The sequence below is a fragment of the Urocitellus parryii genome, chromosome 6 (assembly GCF_045843805.1).
Source record: "Urocitellus parryii isolate mUroPar1 chromosome 6, mUroPar1.hap1, whole genome shotgun sequence".
In the NCBI taxonomy this organism is placed as follows: Eukaryota; Metazoa; Chordata; class Mammalia; order Rodentia; family Sciuridae; genus Urocitellus; species Urocitellus parryii.
Window position 1 is genome coordinate 30,334,085 of NC_135536.1, and position 13,415 is coordinate 30,347,499.

Below are 13,415 nucleotides of genomic sequence, written 5' to 3' on the forward strand. Positions count from 1 at the left end.
TGTTGGACCTGGCTACTCAGATGAGTCAGGATCACATTTTAACTTCCATGGGGATTCTCTTCTACCCAGCACAGTTCCTGGGGTACGGACTTCACTCTAGCTCTGAGGGTTTCCACAAAAAATCCTGAGATGCGATCAAGACAAGCAGAAGTGATGGGGAAAGGACAGTGAATGGACAGAAAGTAGCAGTGGTTTGTTTCTGTCAGGTGACCAGCAGATTTTTCAATTATTCTGTTTCCTTCATTAGCATACATGATTTGAGGCAACTAGATTTACAGTGTATTTATTTAAAATTTTATGGCCAACTGTCAATCACATTTTGAAACTACTTAATTTTGTTTGATTTTAGGCCTTGTCTCTACTTCAAGATGCCGCAGACAAAGGTGCTAGGGCGATCAAGTGCAGAGTTGACCAGTTATCTTTTGTGAGGGAATTTACCGACTTTCAATTTAATAATAAACTTTGGTTTTTTACATTGTGGGATCCTCAAATCCCTTTCCCTTTAGCTTGTTTAACTCAGGGCTGGTATTTTGACCCATTCCTGCAGAATACCTTTTCCCTACCATTTTCTTCTACTTTCAGAGCAATGGAAAATGTTTGTGCTATTCCAGTTTTCCTTTCTCAGAATTCTTCATTAATAAAGTAAGAGAAATATAGATATTCAACCCAAAATCTGCATTCTGTTGCTCCTAGCATATCATTTGCCCCCAAACAACAAAGACTGTCAAAAATGGTAATACAGCCACTATCACCTCAAAGAGACTGCTAAATTCAAATCCCTATGGCTGCTAAATGCACAAAGATAATTTCTGTTGATAATCACATAGAAATTAAAAAGCAAAACATAATAATATCACTGCACAGGGCCGGAATTTTTGCTGAAATATGTCCTCAGATACCCTTATGGCTTTGGAATTCTACCATGCTTTGAAAATCACTCATGTACGCATCTCCGCTTTAATTCTTGATTTCCAGCAAAATTTAGGAAGGAGTAAGGCTAGTGAGTATGGACCTGGTGTTATTTAAATTTCAGAAACCTCAGGGAGGTGCACTCACCTCCTCTCTAGCGGGCGCCCATCACTGGAGATGCTTCGAGGAATGTTGGCGGCTCTTTCTGGAGGAGGCATCTTCCCGTCACCTTTCCCAGCATTTAGCCGTGAGGTCATGGGACTCTGTACCTGGGTTGGGACTTGAGGGGAATGAGACCCCTTGTTGGCATTCCGCTGCCATTTGTTATTATTGCGGAAGGGAAATTTGAACTCATATGAAACACCTTCATTCATTTTGTACTCCATCACTGGCATGCGGTAGGTTTCGGAGCAGCTCCTATTAGGGGAAGGCACAGGGAGAAAAACAATTAATACTCCTTTCTTGTTGGTGGAACCACACTGATTCTCATTAACACTTAAAATGGATCCAAGACTTCATCTTCTGCCTCTGGTCCTCTTTCAGCCCTATAATTATTTTCCTTTCAAAAACCAGAAACCCAGGCAGTGCTGACCATGCTTTCCTTTACTCAATCCCAACTGTTGAGTCTCTAAACACCAAGAAGACACAAGGTCACCCTGGGAGTGGATACAGCTGTAGGAGACCCAAGGAGGACAGGGAAGCAGACCCTAAGAACACAATCTTGACAGAAACAAGCAACCAGCTCTGAACACCTTCACTGCATATCACAACTAGGGGCTTAAAAGGGGGTAGCCTGAGAGTGAAGAAATTAAGTTAGGAGAAGTCTTAAAATCCAAAGCAAAAGCTAAATTTAGCTAAAGAGGGGGAAAAACCCAATTATAGAAATACTAAAATTATTAAATCCCTGAGGGACAAAGCATAATCTGAAATCAGACTTTATTTTTTTAAAGAAAGAAATCTCTCATAGCAAGGCCGTCCCCAGGCAGCAGCCTGAGTGAAATTAATGGCAAGCGTAAATGTTTTCCATTTTACCATTTTGTGCCACCATCTGAAACTCAAATTCTCAGGAAACGGGAGCCCATTTTCCATTCTTTATGCCAAATGATGGGGGGAGGTATTGTCGGTCATAAGCCTGATTGACAAATTCTATTCTCACTAAAGCAATACCTCAAACCATGCATTTGAATTTCATCACTAAGTGGAAAAATGACTTCCTTCTCATAGGAATGTGAAGGATTGGGAAACCGGGTGAGTGAGAGGATTTGGAAAGAAGGGTTCACAGAGCAACTGTGAAACAGCCCTTCACAAGGCACTTTAGAAGTAAGGTAGGGAGAGTCCAAAACGTCACTGACGGGGAGACTAAGGGGAATGCAAACCACACAGAAAGCTGCAACTCTAATTTTAATGTTTCTAGAAGCCACATTAGAAAGTAAAACAAAACTGGTGAGATTATATATTTAATGTAGCCTGAGATATCTAAAACATCATTTTAACATGTAATCACTATTGAAAAATTACAGAAATATTGTATGCTCTTCTTTGTCTGACATGCATCCCACACTGAGCTAAACCTCAGCCACCTGCCATTTCTGCCAGTTCTGACTGCCTTTTGTAGCAGGGGTAACCGCCCACTGGCTTCCTGGTCTCTCACTTATCTCTGCAAAACACAAGAAAGATACATGGAATCAAAAAGGAAACAGGCACTGAAAAACAAAGACTAAAGCTGATTTTTAATGCCATGCATAAATATTCCTAAAAGGATTTTCATTCTATCATTTGAAGCAAAATTTAGTGTTTAAGAATGGTATCTAAATAGATATAACTGTAATGGTTGGACACTAATCCAGCCACATTTCAGCATCTCTGAAGTGGATACCTACTATCTTTATCCTCTCTTCATATAAGAGGAAATGGAAGGAGGCCTGGAAGGATTAACTTGCCCCAATGTATACAGCCAGGAGGTGGCAGAGCAGGGGTTTAGACACAGAACTAGTCTTCCTGCAGGCCAGTTTTATTCTACTCTCTTAACTGAAGAACATGGCTCCAACCCCCCAGACATTATACACCTGTAGTGACTATCACATCTTATTCAAGGCATAGCATATGGCAAAAAGGAAAATTCAACAACTTTTACAGACCAAATTGAAGATTTGTGGCAGCAAGAATGATAATTCCAGTGGAAAAAGTGACAAATGGTGACTTGCTGAAACCACAAAATTAACCACTCACTGTCTTTTTCAGTCTTTTTTATTCTTTCTTTCATTTCTGATTTCTCATTACTCTCTCCTTTTTCTTAATCACTAAGAAACATGGAGAAATATTTGAACAGTTCTGGTCAACATTCAACACTGGACTCTTGAGTCAGAAAAGTTTTGTCTGAGGATAGCTTGGTCTCTAGAAGCCACATGACTTTGGCTCAAAAACAAACAAACAAACAAGGTATTCAACTTCTTTCCACCTGTTTATCTAAAAAATGAGATCTGACCCAGATAAATTCTCACAACCCTTCGTGTTCTACTGCAGTTTGATTCAGCACTGTCACACCAAAAAAAAAAAAAAAAAAAAAAAATCTGTTTTTGTTTAAAAGGTTATTTGATTCCAAATCCTCAGTACCAAAAAAAGTAGTTTGGCCTTTATATGTAACTTGTTTGTTTTTAGCTCTTGAATGGTCCTTGATTGCTTTCTTTAAAAACCACAGGCTAGTGGCCCTCACAGAATAAACGTTTGTGACTCCTATGCAATACCAATTGAAACATCTCAGTTTCACCGGTTAGCCAAGTTTTTTTTCCTCTTTTTAAGAGAATGACTTTGAAAACTCAGAGGTCTTAGATGCTGATGGTCAAGAGCAGAGGGGTGACAGAGGCAGGTGAGGGGCCTCTTTCAATCAGGACTGCTTCCCTCATGCTGTGCTCCCAGCTGGTCCTGTTCACTTCTTGAACAGCTACTGCACCCTCCCAGCTGCCTCCTCTTCATCATGGAAATGAAGTTGCCATGAGCCAGTTTGTATTCTCATGTAAAAACACACACTGGGGGGTCTGTATTCCAGTTGCCTTGAGGATGCCTGTGACCCCCCTCAGCTCCTGGAGGCCTGTTCTGCCTCACTCTGGAGCTGCCTTAAAGAAATGGTTGACAGAGAAGGGAGAGTGACTAGTCAAAGAACAGAGTAATTAGTTGCTAGGAAAACAGCAGTGGGAGTGTGAAGTGCGGAGGAGAAGAAAAAAATGACAGAAGAGCATTATCTTATTTTGTTGAACACTGTAACGGGTGTTAATGCTTCAATGGGTTCCCTTTGAAGCCATTTCTAAAGGGAGGAGGAGGAGCAGGCTTCCAGTCCTCCAGAGGTACCAGTGCACCATTTTCCACCTGCCCGGAGGAGCTGGCAGGGGCTTTTCTGATGGAAGCCACAGTGAAAAGGGTAGAGGATGGCAGTGGCCACTGGGCCTGTGCAGAGACTGACCCTTCACCCAGCCTCTGGCCCCAGCACTCTGCTAGCACACAGTGGCAGCCTGGCTGACCCTGAGAAGATGGCAGGAATGTGCTGCTGGGAGGGGAAGACAAATGTGGCTCACTTGCTCAGTGTTGGAGCCAGAAGACATGGGCCTGCAGGAGTGGGTTGTCTACCCCAGGTCTGCCTTCAGGGATGTCATGGTGGTAGCCTGAAACTGGCCACAGTGGGAATGTGTACACCACCGGAATCAGCAGTTTCCTCTGATTCCGGTTTATCCCTGTGTAAACAGTTTACCAGTTTATCCCTGTGTAGTGTGTAAGGCAGAGGTGGGTGAGCATACAGAGGAGCAGTTGTAAGCACAGACTCTGAAGTTAGACCTAAGTTTGCAGATGAGCTCAGGAAATAACTGACTTTTCTGAGGCTCAGTTTCCTTTAAAACAAGAGCAACAATAATAATACTATTACCTCAGAGAATTACTTTAAGGATTCAGTGCAATTATTCATATAATAGTGATTTTTCTAGGACCTGGCACATTAAAGTAAACTGCTTAGCAAATGTCACTTTTACCAACACACCAGAGATGATAAACCTAGTCTAGCACATTGCTGTAGATAAACCACCTCTTATCACAGTTTTATCGATCCAGCACCAGGCCTTCTGATCCATTTGTCTAGTAAGAACTGTTCACGATTTCAGTGTCAATATTGTTCCCCCGTCTCACCACACTCACACCAATGTACTTCCCTCTTACGTTGCCACATAAAAACCTGGGAGCCTAGAAATAAGGAAAAGATAGCATCACAAGGTCTATGGGCTTCATCTTTGAGAGGACCGCCTTCAGTCTACAGTTCTTTATCAACAACTCAACAACTCACAAATCTTGTTTTCAATGGGTTCCCTTTGAAGCCATCTCTAAAGGGAGGAGGAGGAGCAGGCCAGTTTATAGCTGCCTGTTTAGAGAGACCAAGGACAGCAGACAGGCAGCAAGCAGAGGAGTGCAGGGCACTTGGAGAGTGTCCTAGGTTGAAACCCCACTGCCTCTCAGGGCTACCTTGAGTCATGTTTTGTATCCTGATTTGGGAGAATACTAAATAAAAATATCTGTGTTGTGATGCTGCTGCTGCTGCTGGGGATTGAACCCAGGGCGCTGTGATGCTGGGAGGTGCTCCACACTGAGCTATATCCATAATTCTTAATGTCTATGATGATGTGCTTAAGGAAACCAAAAATGGCTAACAGGTTCATCAGCTCTAGTTAAACAAAGCAGGATATGCATATAGGGCATTTTCAGAATATTCCCACTCCTAAATAAGTAAGTAAATAAATAATGATAAGGTATTTTTTACTAGGGTCTTCTAAGAAATCAGCAGTATTAGGAAGTACTATTATAAGCAAAGTGTGGGTGTAACTGAAGTATGTTTAGGTTATCATTGCTGCTTACCTTTAAAGTACACAAATAACCTATCCCAACTGTTTACATTCTGCCATCTGATAACCATAAACTGATGTAAGAGGCCCAGGGAATGGTCATTTTAGGAAGAAATATGATAAATAACTTTGTCTTGACTTTAAAAGACCTAAGAATTAATTGCCAAAGCTTAAGAGAAATTCTTAGGAAATAATGGCTAAATAAATAACAAATTGTTTAAAAAAGAGCAAAAACACCATGTGTAAGCGCAAAGAAAGAGGGAAATAAAAAAGCAGTTGAATAAATTTGTTCCATCAAGAACCCTCCCCAGAGGCAAAAAAATTAAATTTTCGACATTGCTGCTGGCTTGGCAGGAATTGGACAGGCAGGAGGGCCTGGGCTTTCCCCTTGGGAGAAGGCTGGAAACCAAACTGCTAAGGCACCAGGAGCAGCACCAGCGCATCTGAAGCCAATTCCCAGCACATGCAAATACAGTCAGGAAAAAGCCTGTAAGTCACGTTCAGCTGTCCAGGCTCAGGAAGCAGGGCCCAAAACAATACTTGTGAGTTTGGAAGAGCAATGAGGTACCAATGAGAGAGTGAGTGTCATGAAACATGAAAGAGAAAATCTGATGGGCCGAGATGCTGAGCATCTTTGAATGTGAAGTGGCCAATGCTTCTCAGCTATTGGTGCAAGGTGCTTTAAATGGATATTACCAGACATCTCTGTAGCAGCAACTTTATGCATCCAGAGATGTAAATCCTAGGACTGGCCTCAGTTATTTTTTCTAGCAGCTGCTGCCACATGCTGAAAGGGAGCAGTGTGCTAAGTGTGACTTTCCATGGAAGGAACTTTTACAATGGCATGTAATCCACTGCACTTCCCAACACCTTACTTCCATACTTTCTAGGAAATGTTCTACGTGGTACACAAAGCCTGCTGTCAAGTCTCTGCGTCAGCTGCTAACTCAGACCTACCTCCGTGGGGTGCAGTCTTCATGGGGGGGAATGATGACAACTTTCACTGTAACGGATGTTCTCAGGAGATCGATCATCTGCTCATGGCTCAGGGTGGCCACTGCCACCTTGCAGATTTCCACCAGGCGGCTGCCCTGCCTCAGCCCTGCCTGCCAGGCATAGCCATAGGGCTCCACATCTGCCACAATGCCCTCATAGTTGACATGGAAGCCAAGCTGTCCTAGCCCATTTCTTCGCAGAGTCATTTCCACTGATTCACAACCTTTTGAAACAAACTAGACAAGGAAACCAAAGTTATTGGGGTTGACCTGGAAAAACATTGCAAGCAGGGTTATTTCTGAATACCTACTGCCGACTGAAGGGTAGGCTAGTTAATTTCCCCTTTAATAGTCTCTATTCAATAGGCCAAAAGGAGCATATCTGTTGCATCCAGAGAGCTCAATGGTTTTCCTAAAGTTACAAGGAAACTTCTAACAGAGACTTAGGAGTTGGCAGCAAAAAAAAAAAAAAAAAAAAAAAACTATTCTGTTACTCAACTCACTTTAGAATACTCAAGGTAGCAGATACTCAAACAAAAATCTCTTTTCAACTACTATTTGAAATTGGTTGGGATGCAATATCAGTCACCAAGGCAGTGGGATCAGCTCACATTCAAGTGAGCTTCTAACAAACACATAGTAGATGGGTCCTCTCCCCCATGTTCGGATATTTTTCCAAATAAGTGATGGGAAACACAAACTGAGATAAACGCTGTGACACTTCACATTAGCAAGGAATTCCCAGAGGTGCAAATAAGCTTCAGTAACCTGACCCTGGTCGGTACTGAAAACTTTCTGAAAGAGAAACTGCATTTGTGTGGAAGGAAAAGACTCACCTGCAGCCTTCTGACAATTTCTTTGATATCCTCATTGCTAATAAAACTTTCCACTGAAACACACTCTCCTCGCTCATAGAAGATTTTGAGGCTTGTGTCAGTGGAAGTCCACCCCAGCACGTCTCTGCAGGAACAGTTGAAAACCACACTCTTTGTTTCCTGTTCAATGAGGACGATGAATTCATTGGAGATCCCTAGGAGGCAGTCTAGTTCCATAGCCTTGGTGTAGTCTTTGGCACGGACTGCCCACACAATGGCCCCCATGCTACTGAGCTCAGCTCCTGGATATGGCTTTGACTTTTCCTTCTTCTTGGAGGCCAGAGAGATGAACGGAAACTTGCCTGAAGGGTCGATAGGGGTGTTGGTAACATTCTTTTCGGCAAGATCTTTCAGGTATTCCTGGCGGGTGCGAGTTGCCATGGCCCGAAACTTTTCTGATTTATGAGCAGCATTTTCTGCATTAATCACTTTGGCCAAAAGGAAGTCCCTGAACACATTTGACTTGGGGAAAGTGACCCCTTTAGGGATGGGAGGTCCAAAGGAAGGCACATCTCTGGACCTGGTGACAGCCACACTGAGACAAAAAAGCAAAGATCAAAGGCAAAGAGCTATGTCATTATTTCTCAGTTTCACAATATGAAAATAAAACCTATTTTCATAAAGACAGGGCTAGGGTGTAGGTGAGTAGTAGAACACTTGCCCTGGGTTTGATCCCCTACATTGGGGGGGGGGGAGACATAGCTCAAAAGAAAAATAACTACTCACTTTCACACAGGGAACAATGTACATTTCTGCTTAGTATAAGCATACTTTTTCATACAACTATATTTAGGCTTTAGAGAACATAAATTTTTATTCAGGCAAAAAATAAACAAACAAAAATAAAAAACCTGAAAACTTTAAGTTATAACTTTCAATTTTTAACAGATTAGATTCATATTACACATATGTAACTCCATAAAAAATTACATAGTATTTTGCACAAAAGAATATGTCAGAGAAGGAGTTTAGAATGTACATAGTTAGACTGATCTATGACATAAAGGATATGTAAGGAGTTGAAATCAGAGGTAAAATTCAGGAGATGAAAGATGACTCCAATAAAGAGATATTCTGAAAAGAAATCATGCAGAAATCCTCAAAATGAAGGAAGCAATAAACCAAATTAAAAATTAAAATGTAAAGTATCACCAATAGACTAGAACCCTTGGAATACAGAACCTCAGGCAATGAAGACAAAATATATAATCTAAAAATAGAGTTGACCACAGAGAGTTGATGAACAGAACTTCTAAGAATTATGCAATAACATTAAAAGACCAAATTTAAGATTTATTGGATAGATGAAGGCGTGAAGATACAAACCAAAGGAATGAGCAATCTTTTCAATGAAATAATATCAGAAAATTTCCCAAACCTAAACAATGAAATGGAAAATCAAATATAAAAGGCTTACAGGACCCTAAATGTACAAAATTACAACAGACCCACACCAAACCACATTATAATGATAATGCCTAACATACAGAATAAGGATAGAATTTTAAAGACTGCAAGAGAAAAATATCAGATTACACAGAGGGGGAAACCAATTCAGATCTCAGATGATTTCTCAACATAGACCCTCAAAGTTAGGAGATCCTAGAATAATATATATACCAAGCTCTGAAAGAAAATGGACGCCGACCAAGAATTCTATATCCAGCAAAATTAAGCTTCAGATTTGAAGATGAAATAAAATCTTTCCGTGATGAACAAAAGTTAAAAGAATTTACAACTAGAAAGCCTGAACTACGGAATATTTTGTTCTCAACAAAATATTCCATGAATATGAAATGAAAAATAAAACAAAACATAACAAAACAGTGAAAACTAGCATAGGGAGCAACTACACTAAAGGATCAATCAATCAAAAGAGAAATTCAACTTAAAAATCAGAAATGAATAAAATGACCAGGAATATAAATAACCTTGAACATTAATGGCCTAAACTTATCAATTAAAAGTCATAGACAGAGCTGGGCATGGTGCACATGCCTGTAATCCCAGCAGCTTGGAAGGTCGAGACCGGAAGATTGAAAGTTCAAAGCTGTCTTTAGCAATAGCGAAGCACTAAACAACTCAATGAGACCCCATCTCTAATTGAAATACAAAATAGGGCTGTGGGGTGTGGTTCAGTGGTTGAGTGCCCCTCCTGAGTTCAATCCCTGGTACCCCCACACCAAAAAAAAAAAAAAAAAAAGACTGGCAGATTAGATTTAAAAACAAGAAAAACAAGACCTAACAATATGATGTCTCCAAGAGACTCAACTCATAGGCAAAGACATCTACAGTATGAAGGTGAAAGGATGGGAAAACACATATCACTCACATGGATCATATAAACAAGCAGGGGTTTCTAGACTCATATTAGATAAAGTGGACTTCAAGCCAAAGTTAATCAGGACAAAAGAAGGAGATTTCATACTGATTAAGGGAATTACACATCGACAAGTTAGATAACAATTGTAAATATTTATGCCCCAGACAATGGAGCAACTACATATATCAAGCAAACCCTTCTCAATTTCAAGAATCAAATAGACCACAACACAATAATACTGGGTGATTTTAACACACCTCTCTCAACATTGGGTAGATCCTCCAAACAAAAATTAAACAAAGAAACTATGGAACTAAATAATACAATCAATAATTTAGACTTAATAGACATATATAGAATATTTCATCCATCAATGAAAGAATACACTTTCTTCTTAGCAACATACAAATCGTTTTCTAAAATAGACCATATCTTGATGCCACAAAACAACTCTTAGCAAATAAAAAAGAGAGAAAATACTGTGCATTCTATCATACCATAATGGAATGAAATTAGAAGTCAATGATAAAATAAAAAATAGAAGCTACTCTAAGACATGACACACTAAATAATATGCTACTGAATGACAAATGAATAACAGAAGAAATTAGGGATGAAATAAAAAAATACTTAGAGGTAAATGAGAATAGTGATAAAACATACCAAAATCTGGGTTGGGGTTGTTGCTCAGCTGTAGAGCACTTACCTAGCACGTGCAAGACCCTGGGTTTGATCCTCAGCACCACATAAAAATAAATAAATAAAGGTATTGTGTCTAACTACAACTAAAAAATAAATATTAAAAAAAAATACCAAAATCTCTGGGACACTATGAAGGCAGTGCTAAGGGGAGAGTTCATGGCATTGAGCTCATTCATTAAAATAATAGAAAGTCCAGAAATAAATGACCTAATATTACATCTCAAAGCCCTAGAAAAGAAGAACAAACCAACACCAAAAGCAGTAGAAGACAGGAAATAATTAAAATCAGAGCTGAAATCAATGAAAGTGAAGCAAACAAAAAAAAAATTCAAAAAATTGACAAAGTAAAAAGTTGGTTCTTTGAAAAAATAAAAATTGATAAACCCTTAGCCACACTGATGAAGAGAGAGAACTCAAATTACTAAAATTTGTATGAAAAAGGAAATATCATGACAGACACTCCTGAAATACAGAAGATAATCAGAAACTATTTTGAATATTTGTACTCCAATAAAATAGAAAACCTTGAAGACACCAAATTTCTAGAGACATAAAACCTACCCAAACTGAATCAGGAGGACATACACAATTTAAACAGATCAATTTCATGAAATAAAAGATGCCACCAAAAGCCTACCAAACAAGAAAAGGCCAGGATAAACGATTCTCAAGTGAGTTTTACAAGCCTTCAAAGAAGAATTAACACCAATATTCCTCCAATTATTCTATGAAAAAGAAAAGGAGGGAACCCGTCCAGACTCATTCTCTAAGGCTAGTATCACCCTGACACCAAAACCAGATAAAGACACATCAAAGAAAAAATCTTTAGACTAATATCCCTGATGAATATAAATATAAAAATTCTCAATAAAATTCTAGCAAATAATACACAAAAAGATACAAATGCACTGTAATCCAGTAGGGTTCACCCCAGGGATGCAATGTTGGTTCCACATACAGAAATCAATAAACATATTCATCACATCAACAGACTTAAAGACAAGAATCATATGATTATCTCAACATACAGAAAAAGCATTTGACAAAATACAGTACCCCTTTATGTTCAAAATACTTTAAAAAACTAGGAATATAGGAACATACTTCAACACTATAAAAGCTATCTATGCTAAACCCAAGGTCAGCATCATTCTAAATGAAGAAAAATTGAAAGCATTCCCTCTAAGAACTGGAACAAGATAAGAATGCCCTCTTTCAGCACTTTTATTCACAGTCCTTGAAACTCTAGCTATAGTAATTAGAAGAAAGAAACTAATGGGATACAAATAGGAAAAAGAAGACCTCAAACTATAATTATTTGCCAACAACATGATTCTATATTTAGAAGATGCAAAAAATTCCACCAGAAAACTTCTAGAACTAATAAATGTATTCAGCTAAGTAGCAAGATATAAAATTGAGACCCAAAATCAAATACATTCCTATGCATCAGTGATGAATCCAATGAAAGAGAAATTAGGAAAACTAACCCATTCATAAGAGCCTCAAAACAATAAAATACTTGGGAATCAATGTAACAAAAGAGGTGAAAGACCTCTTCAATGAAAACGACTGAACACTAAAGAAAGAAATTGAAGACGACCTTAGAAGATGGAAAGATCTCCCATGCTCTTGGATAGGCAGAATTAATATTGTCAAAGAGCCATACTACTAAAAGTATTATATAGATTTAATGCATTTCCTGAGGGGCTGGGGTTGTGGCTCAGTGGCAGAGCACTCTCCTAGCATGTGTGAGGCACTGGGTTTGATTCTCAGCACCACACAAGAAATAAGTAAATAAAATTAAAGTATTGTGTCCATCTACAATTAAAAAAAAACCCCAATAACATTCTTCATAGAATTAGAAAAAGCAGTCATAAAATCCCTTTGGAGAAATAAGAGACCCAGAATAGCCAAAGCCATCCTTAGCAAGAAAAGTAAAGCAGGAAGCATCACAATACCAGACCTTAAATTATACTACAGAGCTGCAGTAACACAAATAACATGGTATTAGCACCAAAACAGATACACAAACCAATGGTACAGAATAGAAGAGACCAAGACAAAACCACATAAATACAGTTATCTCATACTAGACACAAAGGTGCCAGAAACATACACCAGAGAAAAGATAGCCTCTTTCAACAAATGGTGCTGGGGAAACTGGAAATCCATATGTAGCAAAATGAAATTAAACCCCTATCTCTCACTCTGCACAAAATTCCACTCAAAGTGGATCAAGGACTTTGGCACTAAAATAGAGATTCTGAGCCTAACAGAAGAAAAAGTAGGCTCAACTCTCCACATGTCAGCTTAGGAACTGACTTCCTTAACAAGACTCCTAAAGCGCATGAAGTAAAATCAAGAATGAGTAAATGGAATGGAATCAAACTAAAAAGCTTCTTAACAGCAAAGGAAACAATCAAGGTAGCCTACAGAATGAGAGAAAATCTTTACCACCTGCACTTCAGAGACAGCATTAATCTCTAGGATATACAAAGAACTCATAAAACTTAATACCAAAAAGCCAAATAACCCAAAAAATAAATGGACTGAGGAACTGAACAGACACTTCACAGAAGAAGAAATACAACCAGTCAACAAATACATGAAAAAATGTTCGACATCTGTAGCAATTAGAGAAATGCAAGTCAAACCTACACTGAGATTTCATTTGACTCCAGCCAGAATGGCAATCATCAAGAATATAAGCAACAATGCCAGGCATGGTTGG

At 39.1% G+C, this 13,415-nt stretch overlaps 1 protein-coding gene across 1 annotated transcript in view; it reads right to left on the reverse strand.

The window, feature by feature from the left end:
* Positions 1 to 13,415, reverse strand: part of Sipa1l1 (signal induced proliferation associated 1 like 1) — a 355,392-nt gene that overhangs the window by 56,414 nt on the left and 285,563 nt on the right. The window contains exons 11-13 of the mRNA XM_026401335.2: positions 7,618 to 8,191; positions 6,744 to 7,018; positions 1,057 to 1,326 (exon numbers count right to left, since the gene is read on the reverse strand). Of these exons, the coding sequence (XP_026257120.1) occupies positions 1,057 to 1,326; positions 6,744 to 7,018; positions 7,618 to 8,191 (1,119 nt within the window). The remainder of the gene's footprint in view (positions 1 to 1,056; positions 1,327 to 6,743; positions 7,019 to 7,617; positions 8,192 to 13,415) is intronic.